Below are 22,072 nucleotides of genomic sequence, written 5' to 3' on the forward strand. Positions count from 1 at the left end.
TACATGAGACAAACGTGAATGTCCTTGAGAAGACTGCACAATATGTCTGTGCACCTGTCACTCTGCACACTCATGTAAAATATGAACAGATATTGTACTTCTATTTGGCATATACTGTATGTGCATATAAAATAAAATAAAAAAAGTAAAATGTTATATATGAAATCTATGTGGTTTCTTGTACTGACATCTCTATCTAGCCTGTACAAATATAGTATACATTCATGCTCGTCATTACATGTTGATATTAGTGAGCTCCAAAAGTCTGAATCCATGTTCCCAGTATGTGAACTGTGAAGATAGAGATTAATAAGGAAAACATACAAACACCCACAATTTATATACAGTGCAAATGATACATCATAACTTCCTTGTTGTAGTGTGTAATACCATATATGAGTTTATTATTTTCATATTTTATGTGTGTGAAGATATAAAATTTTACAATGGGTACACAACGTAACGCTTTATATATCAAGAGGATGTAAAAATGATAGTTAAGAGCAGAGATGGCAAAAGTACCCAGATTCTTTACTTGAGTAGAAGTAAAAGTAGGCTACCTGTGTAAAAAAAATACTTTGGTAAAAGTGAAATTACTGATCCAATTATCTACTCAAGTAAAAGTAAAAAGTACAGGCTCTGAAATTTACTCAAAAGTATTATTAAAAGTAAAAAGTATTTATCTTGCACGATTCACTGCAAAGCTAATAACCACACGATAATTTATCTGGAATCCATTTCATCAATGTTATTGTTTGAACAAACATTAAAGGGATAGTTCACCCAAAATTCAAATTGCACTCATTATCTACTCACCCTCATGTGGACTAAGGGCTGGGAGAAGTTTCAGAGTCCTCTGTGGCTTCTCTGAGTTACAGGGGGTCTCGGCGTAGCAGTGCATAACCATATAACGGTTGCAAATGGATACCAACTGTCTTCGTAACAAAAAGATGTATGTATGTCCTCTTCCTGGTTCGTCCAGGAACAATTTCTCATGTTGGGGCTTCAATACAAGATGGACATTATATACGAGCACTATGGAGGTATTTGGATGTTTTTTTGGTGTGTCTTTTTGTTACAAAGAAAAGTGGTATCTATATTGACATGCACTGCTACGCCGAGCCCCCCTGTAACTCAGAGAAGCCACGGATAACTCTGAAACTTCTCCCAGCCCTTAGTCCACATGAGGGTGAGTAGATAATGAGTGCAATTTGAATTTTGGGTGAACTATCCCTTTAAGACACATATATGGGGACACATACATGTCATATATCACATGTTGTCTGTATGGGAGCTCACTGAAGAGACTGGCTAAAGTAGATGCGACACACACAGACTCCTTGAAGCAATAAGAAATGCAGCCAGTCTGTCACCTATCCACATTTCTCAAGTCAGTCTCTGTAGTGGCCGTGGATGAAATGTCCTGCACTGCCCCCCACCTCATACCCCCCCGCCACATACCCCCCCACTCCCACCCTCCACATCTCCTCAGGCTCAAAATAGAGCCGGGGATATGTGGTATGCAAACAGTCTGCAGGGCCAAAACAGTGCTAATTCTACAGAGCTCTGTGCTTTCAAAGTATAGCTGTTGCTGAAGTAGTTATGATGACAGTGAAAGTGAGTGCACGGATACAGATAAAAATAAAATAATAAATAAAAAGAAGAACAATTATTCAGACAAATTTGAAGAGTCACTTTAATGTGAGATCTTCATTTCTATGAAACTGATTATAGGGAGCTTTCTCTCTCTAGGCAAACTATTTCCACTTCAGAGATAAAGAAGAAAGTCCAAAGATGCTAAAACAGAGATGAAAGTGATCTCATTTTTAACACTGACTAACATCTTAACCTCGTTTTGCATTTTGTGTAATACACTAAAGTTATGTTATTGCTGAGGATAGCACAAACGTGTCTTGAAGGCCTGTCAGCCCACTATTAGTTTTTTTTTCTGCAGCGTTTTTCAAGTACATGGACGTCATATGGAGGTTTTGTCAGTGCTGCATCCTGAGCTCGGTGTTTGGTGAAGGCTAAAGAAAAGTTAGGATTTTGTTTACGTGTCAAAAAAAGAGAAAGAAAATAAACTTGTCCTGAAAAGTTTTCAAGTCACAGTCTTTCATGAGTAGAAACTGAAAAGAATATGAATGAAGTACATGCAAAATGTCAAGGTACTGTATTTTGCAGTCTGAGATATGATCAATCCAAGCAACTTTTAAATGATATATAATTAGAAATATTTGCTGCTTCACATTGGCAACATGTCAACATAACTTCTACATGGAAACAGGGTTGAAGTTTTTAATTATCTCCAAGAATTATTATGGGAATTCTGTTCTCTCCTAGTAATGTGTCCACATTAAGTCTTTCAGAAAATAATGAGTTTTGTAGTGTATTGGACAGAGGACAAAGCCTTTTTTTCCTCCACTGGTCCAGCCTTTAATATTATGTGAATGCAAGCTGAAGTTCAGTGAAGCGTTGATGCTGAGCCAAAGACTTGAGTCAGGAATTCCCACCTAGGATTCTTAAAAGCGCAGCAGCCGATCACATCTGGAGCGCTGTGAAGATAATGGCTTCTGTCAGCCAGTCCCCACTTTGTACTCCAGATGAATGGAGCAATGCTGTATCGTTTGATCCTTGTTATACTGCCGAACTAATACTCCAATGCTCACTGCTGTCAGCGCTGGTTATTACTTGCCTTAATATACAGAATATATTAGTGACCAGTTGCTACTGTATCTGCACTGTCTTTAAGAACTTCAAAAAAATATAAAGAAACTGAAAGAAATAATCAATATTAATGAAGCGCCCTCATGGGGGCCAAAACGTGTGCTAAAGTGCCCTCTAAAACGCGTGCTTAAGTGCCCTCTAGGAGCCAAAACGTGTGCTAAAGTGCCCTCTAGGAGCCAAAACGCGTGCTAAAGTGCCCTCTAGGAGCCAAAATGCATGCTAAAGTGCCCTCATGACAGCCAAAACGTGTGCTAAAGTGCCCTCTTGGAGCCAAAACGTGTGCTAAAGTGCCCTCTAGGAAGCCAAACGTGTGCTAAAGCGCCCTCATGGGGGCCAAAACGTGTGCTAAAGTGCCCTCTAGGAGCCAAAACGTGTGCTAAAGTGCCCTCTAGGAAGCCAAACGTGTGCTAAAGTGCCCTCATGGCAGCCAAAACGTGTGCTAAAGCGCCCTCATGGGGGCCAAAACGTGTGCTAAAGTGCCCTCTAGAAGCCAAAACGTGTGCTAAAGTGCCCTCTTCAGTGGCAAGGACGCGCTATATGTGCCCTTTTTTTCCTTTTCGCCCCTGCCCTTCAAAAAATCTGTGCACGCCACTGATGAAGAGTATATTATTCTAAAGGCTCAGCATTTACAGCCAAACTGTATCCGGACATCCACCTTTGGTTTTTTGCTTTGATAACTGGTCTAATTTGTTCTTTTGATGCTGTGCAGCTGACATTAATTCCTCTCAGTTGGATTTTAGAGAGTAACTAGGCTGGGCTCGGCTGTGAGATGTTATAACAAATCCTGGACTACATTACTAACTCATCAGATGCCACTCAAGACCAGCAGAGCTATAATAACCGACCATCATTTCCAGTATTGCCCATCATGTATACAGCTCCCAAAGGTTAACACGCTCACATTGCTGGAGTTATCAGAACAACAGTGAAGTAAAGATACAGATCTTAAAGGGACATTGTGTAACTTCTCCTGTTATCTATTCACGATAATCGATTATTTGTTTCAAAAGTCTGTTTTTCATTAATCAGTAATCCCCCCCATCAACAAACTGAAGTGTTCCTTTCAGCTCTGAATTAGCCGTTCATATCATTCATATCCATGGAGCGGGTAAGCTCGGTGCTGGCTGCAATGTGGTGTCGCCATGTTTTTACGTTCAGTGGCAGCGTGACGGTAGGAAACCACGGAAACTCAGCGGAGACACCGGAGCTGTCGGCTCAGGTCGAGGTGGCGTCTGTGAAAAGTCACCGCGGTAACGCAGTGAGGAGGAATGGAGCATTACACTGATGCTGCATTCACCTGCAGTCGGGCAGACGGCCGTCGGTAACAAACCAGATGTCATTTTAGTCACAGAAGTCGAGAGAAAGCCGGTAAAACGTGGGTCAGGTAAACAATACGACATCGCCATGACAACATATTGTCACGTGTATTGTTTTGCCTCGTGCTGACGGACCACTTGTTTACATAGAGGCTTGTTTATGCCGTTACGTGCAGCGGCTGTCGTCCGTCTGCCGTCTGCCCAATTTCACGTGAATGCAGCATGAAAAATACGATTGAGTTGCTTGCGATATACAACCGCAAGGCTAGATGTTAGTAATTCCTACACAATGTCCCTTTAATGTCACCGAATTTTGAGGGGAAAAAAAGAAGATTTAAACGATTTTTTTTGGTTGAATGATTGTTGCAGCTCTAGTTTACAGAAAACACTTTGTGACAAAAAAAGGAAAAACTTAAACGTCCTTGTCGGTTTCCCGGTTTCACTTTCTTTGCTGATGTTATCAAGAAAGAGAAGAGGAAGCACATCCTCCGTCTCTCCTCAAATCCTCACGGAGATGATTCTTTTTTTTTTTTTTTACTTTGATACCTTGAGAAACAGAAAGTGAAGTTCAAATGCAGGAAACTCTAGAGCGGAGTGGAGTCTGCTATAAAACAGCCTTCAACCCAAATAAATTGGCTGTAAAAGGTCAGAAGAGGGTATAACTACACCTTCTTCTTTCATGTTTTATGCTATGTGATTGAAATGTGTTATCACTGAAGGTCTTCTTCTCAGTTTTAGGCTGAATAACACACACCTAGAGCCTTTTACACTGCAGCGTGGCTTCTTCTTCTTGCTTGCGATTTTGCTGTAATTCCAGGAGTCATTGTAATCTATTGAGAACATCTGAATAAAGAGCGGAATTAAAAGTAGCATAACAAAGGATTTGTTTCATAGTGAAGTATGGTTTCCCTGAAATAGATGTGACAGACTGTCCTGGAGTATATAAGGAGGGCTAACAGCGAGCCAACACAGGAATATAAATCAAGCATTGTGCCCGTTTTCATGGATGAAATGCTTTGTCAGTATATCAGCACAGATAATAATTTGAATGCTGTGATAGAGTGAACGACCTCAGTGGATTTAATGAAAGGCAAGTGATGAATTCACAACCCCACAAAGGAGAACACATATCTGTATTGAGGAGTGAAACAGCTTTGCCTGTCAGAGGCAGAAAAGAGAACAACTCATGCATGCAGCTGTCAGGTTATATATGTACGTACACACATTCGGACACAGAAAACACAATGGTGATTTATTCTTTTTCTATCATAAGACGTGTCTTTGCTTTTTTTTCTTCCCTCCCTTCTTTTTCTGCTTCTTCTCCGTCTCCCTGTCCTCCTCTCCCCAGGCTCTCCCGACACAGTTGTAGAGAGAGAGAGCAGAGCAATGATGCGTGTCTTAGTGAAACCTGGTGAATAGTAATGAACCGAGCCAGTGTGTCTATTTGAGGGAAAGCAAGAGGAAGACGGAGACAGAGAGAGAGTGAGAATGAGAGAGGGTAGGGAAGGATATGAGGGGAGGAAGGAGGAGAAGGAGGAGGAGGAGGAGGAGGAGGAGGAAGGAGGAGGAAGAGGAAGGGGGGTAAAGACTGTGAGTGAAAACAAGGCTTCTCTTGCGGCAATGATGCAGCACCGGCAGCGAGCGAGAAGCGCAGCGCTGACTGACAAGAGAGAGATGCAGTTGCGTTAATCCTTCACACGATCGCCTTCGCTCGGTGTCACACAGCTCATCATTAGCCATTCGGACCGGACCGACGTGACGTCATTCATTAGAAAAAAAACTGTATCTTTTCTCTTCTGGGGTGTGTTGCTTGTGCTCCATTATACAGTATAGGCTACCTCTCAAAAAAGAAAGCACATAGACACAAACAGGGGGAGGAGGAGAGTGAATGTGAGTCACAGAGGGGCAACAGCACCTGCTGTCTCCATCCCAGATTCACCATACAGGCAAAACTGCATTCTCTCCCCGTGTGCTGGTGATGGACTGTTGGGAAGACAAAGACGGGAGAAAAAAAGAGGCCTAAACAAAAAAAGACTGAGAGACTCTTAGGACACCACAGTCCTGAGACAGACCAGTGCCGATTTGAAAGGCACTGCTCATTTAGTAATTTTTATTTTTATTCCTTATTTCATTCCTTTTTGGTCGTGGTTTCCTGTTTTTTAAACTCACAGCCCCCCAGCACTGTGCATGCAGCGTGGCAAAACAGCAAAGCAAAGCAAAGCAAAGCATGTGTTTGTGTGTTGTTGTTTGGGAGATAACATGTGCATGAATCCAGAGGAAAATGATAGAAATGTGAGCTTTGCTGTACACTCTCTCTCACACAAACACACACACACACACACACACACACACACACACACACACACGGCAGCCGAGGGATAAGTGACTGGAATATTCAGCAACTGGCTGCAAAGATCAACTGGAGTGCCAGGGCTGAAAGGAAAGGGAACAAACACAATAGACAACCCCCCCTCCCCACCCTCAGCCCCCCCACAGCCCCCTACCTCAGCCCCTCTCTTTCTTTTTATCCTTCTCCATCCAGGGACCCATGGGCACTCTGCCAACTTGGAATCTTAAGAACTCATTCAAAGAAAGCCAAAAAGAAAAAGGGGACTTGTTTAAAATCAGCAGCCATTCTTTCACAGTCTCTTGTTTTTCCTTACATTTCCCACGTGAAGAGGGGATTTTTTTTTCTTTTTTTTCTTTTTCTCTTTCTGGTTGCTGTTTTCTCTGACATCGCATCTGAGGAGGGGAGAGAGAGAGAGACAGAGAGAGAGGGGTGGAGGTGGAAGTGGTGGTGGGGTTTCTCTAGAATTGCCATTCATGTAACGTTTCGTCAGATTCATGGTTTGAGAGTATTGTGAGCGAGTGATCTCCCTTCTGAGCCCCCTTTCTCCCTCTCACGCTCTCTCTCCTCCTCTCTCCCTCTCTCCTCCTCTCTCTCTCAGTTTTCATTCTGCTTTTACTCCCTCTCTGTCTCCCCCACTCTAGCTCCTGCTCACATAGTAACTCCTCCCCCCCACTACCCATTGTCTCTCCATACAGTATTAGGCTGACGGGATGCCATACTCGTTCCAGGGAGGGACGCGGGAGGAGAGGGAGAAGAGAAGGAGGTAAGGAGTCAGATTTATAGCATAATAATAAGAAAGAATGCATCCATCCATCCATCCGGCCCTTAAAAACAACGCATGCCACCGTTACTTTCACTGAGTGTAAAGTGTGTTGCTGCTCAGAATGGCTTTGGTTTGTTTTCATCATGACTGACAGTGAGTATAAGAAGCAACTTCAATGATGATGATGATGCTCTGAAGCTTTCATGTGTGTGTGTGTGTCTAGTCTGCCTGGTGGAAGGTGCTTAGGTGTGTGTTTTTTTAATAGAAGAAAAAAAGGGGGGGGAGTGCTGCATAGGATAAATAAGAGGAAAAAAAAATTACTACTAATACTAATAATTAAGTGCCAAGCCTTTATCTTCATCATTGTCTATAGCTGTGTCAAAATGTCAAGGGCTAATTTGCAATATTGATTCTTGCTTTTGTCTTAGAGGAAAAATTTCCACACTGCTGCTCATATTCTCCCTGTCAAGAGGAACAGATGAATGTATTCTGATATACTGTATATTATTATTATTATTATTATTATTATTAATAAACATGGCCATAATCTGAAGCCATTAAAAACATCTGGCCACTGACGATTGCCTGAATTGGCTCCCAGCAGAGAGAGAGAGGGGGGGGGGGGGGACCGGGAACCGTGCGCGATGTTTAGGGATTAAAGCTAATCCTCCCTGTGGCTGAGATTCACCTTCTTGTCTGGACAGAGTCTGACACAGGGGCTTTACTAATTTATGCTGAGACATGCATGAGCACAGGCTCCCTGGAGCTCAGTGGCCGTGCTCTTTTTTCACAAACCTGGAAAAAAAAAAAGCTGAAACACTTTCCCTCAATCAGTGGCTAATGTTCCCTGTCAGAGGTCATGTGAACATCCAAGTTTATCCAACAATTTGATTCTATGTGCTGTCAAAGTCACACTGGGCTTCACCTTGTTTATACCTCTTTAGAATAAAGTTAGGATGTCTTATGATAAAAGTTTGTACGTGTTGGAGCTATGTGACTGGATTAGCAAGAAAAAAAAAAAGAAGTGAAATGTACAGTATCATAGCTGTGAGAAAAAAATGTGAAACTACTATATCTAACAAAGCGCTCTGCTTCCTTGCCTTGTCGGAATTACTTGAAACAGGTGCATAGAAATAAGACCAGAAGTGGTTTTCTCTGTACTGGACAGTTGCAGCCCTAGTACAGGAAGCTTTGTGTGCTGGTTTGGAGCAAAAAAAAAAAAGAGAGAGAGAGAGAAGGGGAGGCTGTCTCAATGGGGCTTTTGTTGTTTGAGTTGGAGACAGCAAAAGCACAAGAAACACTGACTGACAAATACCTGGCCCCTCTGTGCCTCAAATACCTCAGCGTTGCACTTGATACAATGTCAACAAATGCCTCCTCTGTCCTCTATAGTAGCCCCGTTTCCTCTCTGTCCACAAGATTTTTTCATGTTGTTATAAAGGCTACTGTTTTCTGAGCAGACATCTGGGTGAGCAGATTTGGCCTGCATAGCTGGAGTGCTGGAGTCTCTCTACTCACCGAGGGGTTGAAAAGGCTCCAAAGGACTTCCAACAGTCTGGTGCTTAAAACTGTGGTAAACAGTCTGCTGCTGTTTGAGTTGTTGCACTTTTTTTCATTTTTTTTTTTTCATTTGACTCCTTTAAGGTTAAAGGGCCATGGGAATATGAATTAACTTATAATGTAATCAATCAAGTCGGAACAAACTTATAATGAAATCAATCAAGCATACAGACAGTGTTTCTGTGCATTAATGATGCACATAATAACTCATCAGGGTTTGATTTAAGGAGGCACTGCAGGAGGAGAATGTTTATACTTTATATCTCCGAAAATATTTTGGTTATTAATAAACACTGCTACGCTTTCTGTGCTGAGCAGTTGAATTAAAATGCTGAGGTAATGATCTTCTTTGTGCTTGAGGAAGTCAAGCAAAGGGGGGGGGGTTGCTACAGAATATAGAAAGAGTTTACGTAATCTGTTTTGAATTCAGAAATAAAATCCTTTTGATTAACATTGTACCTTCTCCCTGTAGACGTTGATTTAAAACTGCATTTTTAATCAAAGATTATTCTCCAGCACCCTTAAGGAATTGAAGAGCTCGCAGGATATTGCTGGTATAGATTCAAGTGCTGGATAGGAGGTCAATTTATTTGAGGTTGTGCTGCGAGAAATGCAGTTTCTTCTTGTCTAAAGACAGTTTCACTCTACTCCCCCCGGGCCTCAGATGAATACTTCCAGTTTCTTTGGTTAATTATTCATGCGAATGTGAGTTTTAAATCGTGAATGCTGTCTGCAACCTGCTCCTATTTTTTCCAGCTCTAACCATATGATTTTTCAGGCCTTGTTTTTTTTGTGTGTGTGTGTGTGTGTGTGTGTGGTATTGTCCTCCTCCAAATCAAACCACAGCTGTGTCTTATGGCTTTCTATTCCTATGTGAGTTCTTTCTAACACGTCATGTAGGGTTTAAAGCCATTGGGTACAAAGTGGAAGGTCAGCTGAAGAACTGTGTTTGACCGTCTTTGTTATTCTTTTTCTTTCATTTGCTTTAAATTCAAGCCAATCCAAACAACTTCAATGAATAGAATCCAAACATAAAGACACAATCATCATAATGAGTTTATACTAAAGTGTAGGTTTATTTTTTGTGGCACCTGAAACCTCATCTGATGACATCATGCTCTCCTACAGCTTCAAACCATTGGAGACGTGTTGAAGAGTTGGATCTAACAGTAGTTATTTTTCTAGAGAAGGGGGGTTTTCATAAAAGCTGTGGCTTTGCAGATGGTCAAGGAAATGAAATAGTTCTTTTCCTGCTGCAGTCAGCCGTTCTACAACTTCCATGAACAGCTTGGAGCTTTCATTTCATCTGGGAAGTTTACTGTGGAAGTTACAACTCCGTGCATTCAGAGATGTTTCATTTAATGACTGGAGAACATTTTGTACCACCTGTTATTTTTTTTTTGTAAGTGGAAGTTTGGGATTTTGCTGAGCACTCTTCAGTCCCTTGGGAGGGCATTTAAATATTTTCACACCATTTCCCCAGGAAATGGCACCTGTCTAGTTTTTACCAGCGTTAGTTAAAGTTTAAGTTGTGTCACATCATTACGTTCTAATGGAGCTTGAAACTGGTAAAAGCTCTATAAACGCTGAATCCACAGCAAACAGCAATTAGGAATCAGACCTACGTCACTGCTGCTTATACAGTGGTACTGTCCTTTGGGCTTTTTGCACTTTTCTCATATACTGTATATAGTGCCTTTATATTTTCCTAATGAAATCACAAAGTAGGGCACCAAAGTTATGATAAGGTCTAACTACAAAATCCTTTTTTTTCTTGTGGCCTGGTGACATACAGTAAGAGAAGTTTAATTAGAGGATATTATGACTTAACACTGATGACACGATAGCATATGAGGACTATAGTCACATGAGGAGTAAGTTATGCCACAGCTGCAATAGAAAAATATATTCATACTTCAATATTAAAGTGAAATACACCTTTGTCCTCAAAGTTGCAATACATTTTCTTTTAGACACATTCGTCTTTTTATTCATATCTATACACGTCAGTAATCACTGTTGACCAGGTGCAATGATGACATACTGAGTCCCAGTTGCCAGTTTGAGAAGATATACACTTCATCTATCAAGGATAAATCACATTGTCACAATCATTTCACGAGAAGAGGTGAAAATATATTATATTCCCACTTTTTGGGCAACAGTGTATGAACAGTTTGTGCAGGTTTTGTCTATGTAAATGTCTTTACCTACAATATCTTCCTTCATCTTGTTTACTTTTTTCATTTGTCTAACAGTGACCAAAAAGAGAGAGAGGGCTACTATTCATCCAGTATTTGTATTTCTCATTAATCCAAATTCAAAACAGTGATTATGCTCTGACCTGGAGCGGCTGTGTTAAATGGCCCTCACTATTATAAGATTTGTTCAGACATTTATTCATCCCCTCTTTTGGTTTGACTTAGTGATAGAGAGCAGACTGTTTAATGGTACTTTGCATTTTAATATTATTATTGCTCTTTTTTTTTTCTTTTTTTTTTGATCAAGGCCAGAGGATACCATGCAATAAAGATCCCTTAGCCCACTGAGCTCTCACAGTGCTGGTATAAAGCCCTTTGAATGTGGCCTCTCATGCTTCATCCACCCTCCCCGTCGAGTAGATTTTTCAAAAGGATTCCAAGAGCATTCAGTCTTCCTACCGCAATACCTCTCTGTTGAATATCTCATGACTTTGAACTTGAAAGTGTCTATATCAGGCTTACTGCATAAAATTGTATTTCTCAGAGCAAAAGCAAATATAAGCGATTCGGGTCTCGGTCGACTTGAGCTTTGAGAGTTTTGATTTGAGAGGTTTTATGTTAATCGTAAAACTTTGTGTAGCCTATGCATTTAAGATACTGTCTGTGTGATATGATATTTTCTAATGCCACAATCCTAACTGTGTGTGTTTTATGCTTGAAATATTTAAAACCATTACAGTAAAAGCATCAGTTTAAGACCAACAAAGGGCATCACAATATATTTCACTCCAACAGGAACAGTGATACTGTCGCTGTGTGAGTTTATCATGGGCATAGTTTCCTGACCTGCCTGCTTTGAATAATTTGCAAAACTCCCACTGGGCGACACGTACTACACTGTGAACCAAAATTTCAGAGGCAAAAAGCGACAAAAAGAGAAAAGATTCAAAAATCAAAGTATGAGAGTACTTCTTAATCTGATGATAAACTAATTTATGTACACAACTGATGAATCCCAATTAGGCAATTCCACTCTCCCTCGTCATCCCGCTGGAAATCCCCACTGCAAACAAATGTTGTTTTTCTCACATCTCAGTGTGTCGATGTAATCTAAAAATGGTCCGGTTCACAAAGTTCACGACAGCGAACAGCACAGCAGGCGATCTAGAAGTCTATTCAACTCTCAAATATCACTGCACTGAGATGTAAACACCTGCTGCCTTTTCATTTCACATTTGCATTTTTTTTTGCAGAGCAGCAAGATAGCAAAGTTACCATCTAATTAAATATGTTTTTATTGTATTGCAGCAACGACAAACAAAAAAACAACTTGGTAGGCTATACTGTAAAGTGGTGCTCATGTAATCTGATCCTGGTCCAACATTTTACTGTATCTTTATCTTTTATTTAATCTCTGTACCTCAGGACAATTACTATTATTTGTAGATTCCAATAACCACTTGATGGAAGGAGGTTCTTAATGGCACATGTCAATCAATCAACATGGCATTTCTTGCCTTACAATATAGACGATGACATGAATTTATGTTTTTTTCTGTTAACAGGTGTTAAAAAGAGATCTACTCACCGCTACATGTTGTACTATGTGGATGCAGCCAGTAAATATGCAGCAGCAGAATACACCAGACGAGACGCCACAGCTCCGGTGGCGAACCAACCAAGCCGGCGGGGTCAAACCTAGAGGTCAAAGGTATGAAATCAACAGTTGATGGCTTTGGCAGGAGGAAAAGCTGATGTAATTTGGCCACTTGGGGGCAGCAGAAAGAAACCGTAAACACAGAATTCACATATTGTCACTGATGTTTAACGTTTTTGCTTGATTATACTCGAACAGTTCTGAGGAAATGTCAGCATTTATTTGGAGTTGTGTCTGGCCACTTGGAAAAAAAATATTCACTCTGCATTGGCTCAGTTTTTATACTTGGACCTATATTCAAGATTTGACTGGGTCTATTTTTGTGCAGTAGTTTTAATGGCACCTCATACTATTGAAACAGTGCTACATCTGTGCAACAGTGGTGGATAGAAACATACATTCATTTGCCAAAATTTGCAAAATCATGTTGTGCAGACATATCAATCTTAACACTTTCTGCTTTCTCAGGGTCTCCACATACTATTGATACCACACTGAATGAACAATGTTAATGAAAACCCTAAGAAAACCCTAAGATCTTACTAAGTTTGCAAATTATTTAACATTTTACAAATATTTTGGCCAAATGAATGTACTTTCATAGCCTGGCTAACACCAGACCTCATCTCAATATAGAGCGAATAAAATAGCACGCAAGGCAGCATGGGTATACCCAGGCTAGTACTTTCAAGCATTATGCAGTAATTTCTATTAACATCATTAGTTCATTATTAAACACAAGACTGGATCTGGATAAGCAGAAGAAAATGGATGCGAATAAGAAAGATGTAACAAGTAAAATGCAAATAAGATGCATAAAACATTTAATAACATTAACCTCTTTGGTTAAAAGAAATATATTTAAGACCTTTGTAATTAAAGATTTTGTAGGCCTAATATCTTTGAAAGCTGGAATTAATAAAATCTTCAAAAACCTGGTGCCTTCCTGCTGTGACAGGTCAAAAGAACTGGCTGATATCAGATTATATTATCATTATCTCATCCAATTTAAGTGGGTTTAATTATAATACTGGCAGCTCTCAGCTTCCATATTGAATAACTGGGGGTAAAATAGTAACATTAACATTCAGATAGCTAATCTAATGAAAACCCAAAACATAATGATATGTGATCACTTAGGCTAATTCGAAATTTACGATCTAATATCAATATTTTAATCATTATTTGCAGCCAGGACCCAGTTAGTTAGTTACTTGGTTGGTTTAGTGCCATGTAAAGCGACCTACTTGCTGTCAATCAAGCCATCGGTTGCAGCTGTTCTCAATTCAGCCGGTGTTATTCTCAGAGCGCAGCAGAGTCTCCACGAGTAGCTCCAAGCGCGTCTTGCTGCAAACACAAGGCTCAACAACTTTTACTGTAGTTGTTATATCCCGCGTCCTCCTTGTGACATGCCGGTGTTTGTGGAGGACCCCGCTCATTTCTCTAAATCTAGACTGAGATCAGATTTAGTTGCCCACAATGTGGAGCTGCCACCCGGCAAGAGCAGAAAGGAGGCGTATGTGCAGTTGTATTTAAAACACATCGGTACCAAAAACGCAGCGGATTTTTCCAGCGACGAGGAGGATCAAGCACAAGATGGAGCTGTGAGTGGGTCAATATGATGCAGGCTTTTTTTGGGGGGGGGGATCATATTGTTTTGTAAAAATAAACCCCATCTGCATAAGTATAATATTGTGCTTTTTGCCTTTGCACACTAGACTTAGTTTTACTTGAGTAAAGTGTCACTACAACAGTTCATAGGTGTCCTGCACTCAAAATCCTGTTTTCAGCTGTTTTTCATTTGTGAATGACTGGATTAATTCAAATGATTAAAACTAATACAGTAGTATATCTTTGTGAAAGATTTAGGAGAGGAAATTACTCAGGAATTTATAACGACCAGTACATATCTGGAATGTGACAACTACTGTAAGGAGTTGTGCATAGTTGCATAGTTGTACCCTGTTTCTTTGCTTGGGGCAACAAACCCAAGAGGTTGGAAGCTGCTGTGCTGGCTTGAGCAACTTATTGTTTTTGTGTAGTGGAGTGCTAAATTACAATACTTAAGAAAAGAACAAGTACTTGAGAACTGTGTGAGTTCATGTTATTAATTACCTCCCAGACAATTAGGCTATTGCAAAAAGGCCTCAGGTTCCTGGTAAAAGATATATCAACTAAGGACTTAAGCATAATCTTATATATTTTTGGGCTATTGTGCATTATAAAAATGGTGATAAAGGTGAGCTAAACCAATGCTGCACCTGGTCTCCTGCTATACACGCTTCCCTTATTCTGTTAACTGTACAGAAGATATCTGGGTCACTAGTACCAAACGGTCTTCTCAGCTTGCTGTAGCTCACTGGAGGTCCTTGACCATTAAGCCACCTGCTGTATGGTTGGTATAGACTTACACGAGACGTCTCTGTAGTTTGCGGCTGAAGTCATGTCACGTGCATGTTTGCTGCTGCACCTGTCGCACTCATTTATGTGTGCAAGGAAGAGCACAGCACTTCTCTGCAAGTTGTTTCTGGGCTGTGTCACTGGGTGGGAAAACAACTGTGTTCCCATTCGAGAGCTTAAAGTTTAAAGATTTGCACCCTTGACCCAATGTTCCCATTTAGAGCTGATATAATTTGTCACACACTAGGGGCTGACAGAAAAATCTGCAACTATATTAATAATAAGACTATACTTTATTTTTCAAGCAAACATATTCTCTGGTTCAATTTTCCAGTTTTTTCTTCTATATATTCGCAAAATCTTCGAGCCTTAAGACTGTTGGTCAGGCAAGACAGCCACATTGAAGACTCATTATTTTGACTTTGTTAATGGCCTTTAATACCAAGTGATGTAAAATGGAAAATAATTAGCAGATAAATTAATGTTGCTTTCAGCTGCACTGATACTAGAGTGTTTCTCCAGAAGGTATAATTCATGTTTTCTTATGTTGAGTTGTGATTAACATAATTATATAATACTTAATGGTGCAAAAATAATAACATTAGTACTTTTAACAGACAGCACGTATACTAGTTGAGCGAGAAGATGTTACTCTGTGTTGGAATTGGTACATGATGGTGTCAGATGGACAAAAATATAATATTGACATGGTTTGTAAATGCCTCTATGTGTTGTAAGGGATGCACTAAACCAACCTGTCCTCCTCTGATACTCATCTCATATGCGAATACTGTGTACTGATCTGGTACTAGTACTCTCTTTTACCCCACATTTACTGTAAATCTCTGTTCATTGTACCCTACTTTGTGGAGCTTGTTGGAGCTGTTGTTGTGAAACATGAAGCCAGGGTTTGATGTGGCGTTAAAAACCAACTTAGCAGCCGACTGCGACACAATATTTTTTATGACACTGATATAAAAACTATTTTACGTGAATTTCCTTATTCCAGATCCGTGTCATGTAAATATTAAATGTGAGATGAACCATTTATATGTGGATAAAACAGTCTCTCTCAAATGTTGGTGGGGGGCTCTGCTACAAACCCGTCTTTTGCGTTCCTATTTTTCTGCGGTTGTTGATTTTGAATCACAATAGGTAGATGTAAAAGCAGAAGATTTAGAACGTGATGAGATGAATATTGAAAACATTTTGTGAGCTGCAAGCCTGCAGCCGTTTTCACGCTCTATATCTCACACCATGAAAGTGCTTGCATTCATGCTGGAGTCTTTGTGATGTTGTAAACAACATTTGGTAAATTCTGCTTATTTTGTTTTGTGCGGATAAAGGGGGAGAATCCAGAGGAGGCAGACGTGCGCGACCCAAGTGGTATGACTGATGATGAACTCAGGGCTGCACTGCTCGCACATGGGGTTAACGTCGGACCCATAGTTGGTAAGCCTTCACTTAATACTATACTGAAATACTGCACTAGTTTTCATCATAGTAATAGGATTCTTGTTGTCATAAACACAACTAATTATTACAGTATTGTTTGCCTTTGCCAGCCTCCACCAGGCACTTGTATGAGAAGGTCAGTAGGAAGCTTCAGTCTGATGGACATAACCGACTAAATGGAGCGGACAAAGGCACATTGTACTCCGACAGTGAAGAAGAGGAGGAAAGTGGGGAAGAGGAGGAAAATGGGCGAGACGAAGACGCAGAATCAGGTATGACTTAAAAAAAACAACATTAATTTAACATAATGTAAAACAGCTGGTGTGTTGCAAATGACTGCTGCTGCTGTGTGCACATCTGAATGTAAATGTGTACATAAATATATACCTATGTGTTGTTTTCTGTGACTTGGAACAGGTGTTGAAGAGGACGAGGAAGAAACGGTAAAACAGTCGGACCAGGCCCAGCAAGAGAGCAGCCAGGTGAGAGAGTGTGCGAACGTCTTGTTATCTTGGGAATACGACTTGTTCACATGAAGCTCTTCAAATGCCTGAAATCTGGGAGCTTACGCTGCTTTTTATACTTTTTCATATCGCATGTTACTATCACCTGCTACTGTATATTGAAACTGTCTTCCCTACAGTGCCACTCAGTGGTTACATATTGAAACTGTGAAACAGTAGTATTAGTGCTTGCTTGTGTGTTGTTTTTTTCCCCCCCCAGAATGGTGCTTTTGCTTACCCACAGTGCTTTTTACCCCCATCAAGAATGGTAAATACAGACGGATACTGTATTTAGGGTGTTGTTGGTGCACATTTTTTGTGAAAAAAGTGAATCCTCAGGGGAAACTCACTATATGTGCTTTTCTATTCCTGTATTCGATTGGATTGGCCTTTTTTCTCCTAGAATGTGAGGACTACAAGAAATGGGGAGGCTAGTCTCAAGTGGAATTCGGGGAATGCGTTAAAATCATCCGAGTGGAGTCGGTCTCGCTGCTCCCAGATTCCCGTAGGAATTAGTCGAGCATCCTCTGTAGATCAACGCTCAGGATTAGGATCAGGGGTAGGCTGGTCTCATTTCACATCTCTTGTGGATTTTGAATTCTCTGCATTCCTTGCTTAGCCTTTATTATTGCTCCTTCTCAAGCAACTTGTAGGGTATTTTTCATCTTAAAGTGACGGGCATTGCATTGCTATCTCACAGATTTATAGCCTGGGTGACGACTGATACTGTACATGTTGTGTTGCTTTCAAATATGATAATAATGTGAATCCTTACAGGTTCCATCTGGATCACAATCAGTCGTTGCCACTAGTTGTTCATCTCCCTCTCAGTCCTTCAGCATCGCTCAAATGGTTGAGGAGGAAAGTTGTTTTTTAAAGTCACACTCGACATCTTTAAAGTGATGCGTCAACATTTTTTTTTCGTGTCTTGCCTCACTCCCGAGTCCATGACCAGCAGATAGACACCATCCTTTCGACTGTGCGTGCAGTAAAAAGTAAAAGTAAAAGGGAGATAGAGCCGTATCGCCCGTAATTGCTCAAACGCTGGAAGTGTATAGGTAGTGTTAGCCTGCCTCCTACCCCAAGCCGAAATCAGCAGTCAGAAGCTGATTTCATTTTAGCTCTAAACTTCATCAACATTTCAAACATTTTTAGGCGAGAAAGTAGCCGTTTAGATCAGCAGTGTGTCGTTAATTTGTCTAAATACCAGCTGTTTACAATTTTGTTCGGACGAATTCGGCGCTACTCAAGGTAGCCGTTGTGACCAACGCACTTCCGGTTACTTTCACAAAATAAAACACCCGTTGCCCTTTACATACAGAAGTGCTTTTACTTTGAAAAAGGAAGCTAACCTACCCTCGATGTAGCTAGCTTGAACCAAAATAAAGCGTCTTTGGTTGAACCCTCCGTTTTGACCGATCTCGTCCCGTTACCGGCATTTGACCGCTCAAGATGCCTTACCGGAGAGTTTTGTCAGCTCTGAGACGAAGATTGGCCCGTTTAGAGTTGCTGAAGAGTTTCTCTGATGACTTTAGGTGGAGGCAGGCTACCATTAACAATACACTTCCAGCGTTTGAGCTAAGCTAATTACGGGCGATAATGGCTCTCCCTCGTTACTGCACGCACAGTCGAAAGGATGGTGTCCATCTGCTTGTCATAGACTCAAGAGTGAGGCAAGACACGAAAAAAAAAATGTTGACGTATCCCTTTAAAAATCAACCTGTCATTTAATTTTATTTCTGGGTTTGAAAAAATCATTTAGTGATGTACATTCTCACTCTGAACAACAGATGGAGAGTCAGACGCCACCGTCGCCTAGAACAAACACTACTAAGCGGGAGTTGAAGGGGAGCAATGTGCAGAAACATTGTTTGAGGTCCCAAGGGGTCAGTAGTTCTCAACACTGTTCAGTCACACTTTAAGCTCAGACTCTGGTGGTTCAAGTGCTGGAGAGGGTCACTCACTCACTGCAGCCGCAAAGGAGGGGAATACAAACTTCAGAAATCAAGTGTGTCATTAACCATACTCTCCTTAGGTGGACATGATGCCGGTTGTGGACAAGCGCACCATGACAAACGATTCCCTGTACTACACCCCCAGGGCTTCCCCTCATAAATCAGGATATAAGGCATAATGCATCTTCATGAAGGCTTTTCTTTTCCTGTTTTCTATATGACTTGCAGGGGGACATGAGCATTTCCTATAAGAACACACTAAGTTCGGTGTAACTCCTTTCATATGTCGATGTTTAACTAGAGATTTCATAACAGTGCCTCAGTTTTAATATTTTGTTAGCATGTGTTGAATCTCTGGTTATTACATCACCGATCACCCTTTTCCTTTCTTTCTACCCGACGGCCTGGGTCTCTGTCACTGTGTGTGGGATGCTGCTTTCTGCATGGGACATTTTTTCTCCTGTTTTGTCTGGTTGCTTTTGGGAGTAACTTTTGGTTTCTTTTCTAGCTTCCTGAGGAGCCTGTGAAAGATACGTTCAAGGAGATGTTTCCAGATACTGAGACCACACCTACAGGGATCTGGTAAGTCCTCTTCACAGGTTTCTGCACTGTTGTTGTTGTTGTTGTTGTTGTTGAATGAGACAGGAAATGCACAGGATTGGTAATTGGTAGTGAGTGACATGTGGACACTAGCTTCCATATAGACACAAACTATGCATTTTCATAGTTTTTGGTTATAACACTGACATTTTGCATGTGAGTAACCGTTGTATTCATGATAGATCCACTCAGTAAAAGGCAGACTTCAACAGTTGTTTTTTTATTTATGCCCTTAAAAGCTTAAAGTGGGGGTTTTGTGTGCAGTCTCATCTGTGAAAGACAGTTCTCAACACAGTAGGGGGTAATGGACTTTTTCATTTTTTGATAAAGCACAGGCTCCCTCTATATCTATTTTGGAAAATAGAAATGTTTGTATTTTTCTACAGTATTTCAAATTCTGGCCAGTAGATGGCAATCTTGCAATAATGCAGTCAGGGTGCAATCATGTAAGCATGCTCAGTTTGGTGAAAGTAAATCTAGTCCGAGCATGTGTAATTGTATATTTTGTAATTGTATGGGTTTTTTTTTTTTATAATTCAACGAATCATGTCTAACGTAACTGTATAGATTATATATTTTTATAATTCAACGACTCATGTCCAATCCTCCTGCAGTTATGTAAATGTCCTACTTATCGGTCCTCTGTCTTTATGGACTTTTTATGTTAATTGTTGTATTGTTTGGGGACTGCGGATGTAATTTAGCATTAGTGCTAAATCCGGTGTATTTACAGTGAGTACTCATGCACTCACTTGTCCATTAATATGCACTGTCCCGACTAAATAAACAAATAAAGTAAAGTTGAACCACTTTGCTGAAAGGGTTCAGTGAAGCTTCATTTCACCATCACTAATATATACTGTATATGTATCTCTCCTTCAGTGCCACTCGTCGGAGACCAATCAAAGGGGCAGCAGCGAGACCGATCCAGTACGAATACCCAGAGACCCCCGTCAGTCCGACCACTGCAGAGAGACGAGAGGTGGAGCGTCGGCTTGTACCTGTCCTCGTACAGACTTTGGTCTTCCTCTTTGTGGCGGGCGTCCTGTACCTCATATGTGTTAGTCTTTGTGACAACTCATCGAGTCCGTTTGTGGCCTTACTGGACAGTCTATCCCAGGGGTTAGGCAGCGAGGAGGGGCTTTTGCTTCAGACAGAGGCACAGGACACACAAGCAGCTTATGGCCAGGAGTAACTGTGGTGACAGTGTTTTTTTGTTGTTGTTTTTAACTGTCTACATTGATTTACAAATGTCAAGTTACTTTATTTGTTGATGCAAGCCATAAAGACTTTGTCCTAGGATGTCTTCAGGGAGCACCTGTTAATTTAAACATGTTATGTTACTGTGTTTGTGTGTCTTTCTGGGAGCAAACCTCAAAGTCTGGTTTTACATTTGTGGATGTTCTACCAATCTTGTCCTTTTTTAAAGTTAAGACAATCAAGTCATAGAGGTGCTGTGAAAACTTTACAGAATGTTACTGAATGTTTTGGTAAATGTAATAATAATAATGAGAATTGTGTTATTGATCTATTTCTTAAATCTAAGTTGTGTAAATTGATGGTGCTTTTTTCAAGGAATTGGTATTTTCGATGTGCCTCATGTTTTAAATGTTTGAATTATGCCATTAAAGAATGTTTTGCTTGATACTTTTTGGACTGATGACCATAAAGAGAATTAAGAATATATAAAAAGGTAAAATCCACTTTTACTACACTACCAGTTTAGACACACCAGTTCTCATTCAGTGTTTTTTCTTTATCTTCATTACTTTCTACATTGTAGATTCACGCTGAAGACATCAAAACTATGAAGGAACACATAGCCGATAATGTTAACAAAAGTGTTAGACAAGCAGAAGTTGTAGTTATATTAGATTTTTCGAAGTAGCCACCTTTTTTACACACTTTTCTGTCATCAGCTTCACGAGTTTAGTTTATTTATTTCATTCATCTATCGAGCATAAAAACAAAAAATAAAATAAACAATGACAATACTGTAACTCTTGAATGAAAGGGGGAAGAAAGAAGCGAACTTATATTGTCTACCCACTAATGCTACTGTATGGAAAAAACTGTCATGTTTAGAGCAATTTCTAATTACAACTCAAACAAGTAAAGAATTTTAAAAAAAAAAAAAAAAAAAAAAAAAAAAACAGCTAAAAAGGTTATTCTTGGGTAAAGGCCTGAAAACTCTGTGACCTGTTTTTGCTGATTTTTTAATTTTCTTTTTATTGAATTTTACCTCAGTGTGCTTGTATGTGTGTGCTTGTATACAGTAGGCTATGTGGGTGTGAGTGTGTGAGCATGTGTAGTTAGGAAATTTGTGTTGAAACTGTATTCATGTAAAATATTTGGATTTATATGCATGTTTTAACATGGACCCCATTGGAAGAGTTGCTGTTGCAGGAGTAACAGCTAATGGGGATCCAAATAAACAAATAAACAAATAGGATAAACACTGTTCTCCGATCCCAAACCACCTCGACTGGGTTTAGGACGGTCAAGTGACAGAAAACACAGTGTTTAGCCTACTATATGATTCCACAAGGAACACATTATAATAGGCTATATCATGGTAGCGCTGTTAA

The 22,072-nt window shown here is 40.3% G+C and overlaps 1 protein-coding gene across 1 annotated transcript; it reads left to right on the forward strand.

Moving 5' to 3' along the window:
* The first annotated feature begins 13,885 nt into the window (after positions 1-13,885).
* On the forward strand, positions 13,886-21,131 carry lemd1 (LEM domain containing 1). The gene is made up of 11 exons (XM_085782889.1): positions 13,886-14,175; positions 16,318-16,423; positions 16,537-16,698; positions 16,844-16,908; positions 17,150-17,197; positions 17,333-17,488; positions 17,707-17,788; positions 18,718-18,815; positions 18,965-19,057; positions 19,393-19,466; positions 20,367-21,131. Exons 1-11 carry the CDS (start codon positions 13,981-13,983, stop codon positions 20,677-20,679), a joined length of 1,392 nt encoding a protein of 463 aa, XP_085639015.1. The 5' UTR covers positions 13,886-13,980; the 3' UTR covers positions 20,680-21,131.
* The last annotated feature ends 941 nt before the right edge of the window (positions 21,132-22,072 follow it).

Source organism: Trachurus japonicus, chromosome 7 (genome assembly GCF_045865225.1).
Source record: "Trachurus japonicus isolate A0001 chromosome 7, Traja_1.0".
In the NCBI taxonomy this organism is placed as follows: domain Eukaryota; kingdom Metazoa; phylum Chordata; class Actinopteri; order Carangiformes; family Carangidae; genus Trachurus; species Trachurus japonicus.

Coding starts and splice junctions, on each gene's coding strand:
- lemd1 (XM_085782889.1), top strand. CDS start 13,981: ATGCCGGTGTTTGTGGAGGACCCCGCTCATTTCTCTAAATCTAGACTG. Junction 17,198..17,332: donor TTTTACCCCCATCAAGAATG/GTAAATACAGAC, acceptor TTTTTCTCCTAG/AATGTGAGGACTACAAGAAA. Junction 17,789..18,717: donor CATCGCTCAAATGGTTGAGG/AGGAAAGTTGTT, acceptor ACTCTGAACAAC/AGATGGAGAGTCAGACGCCA.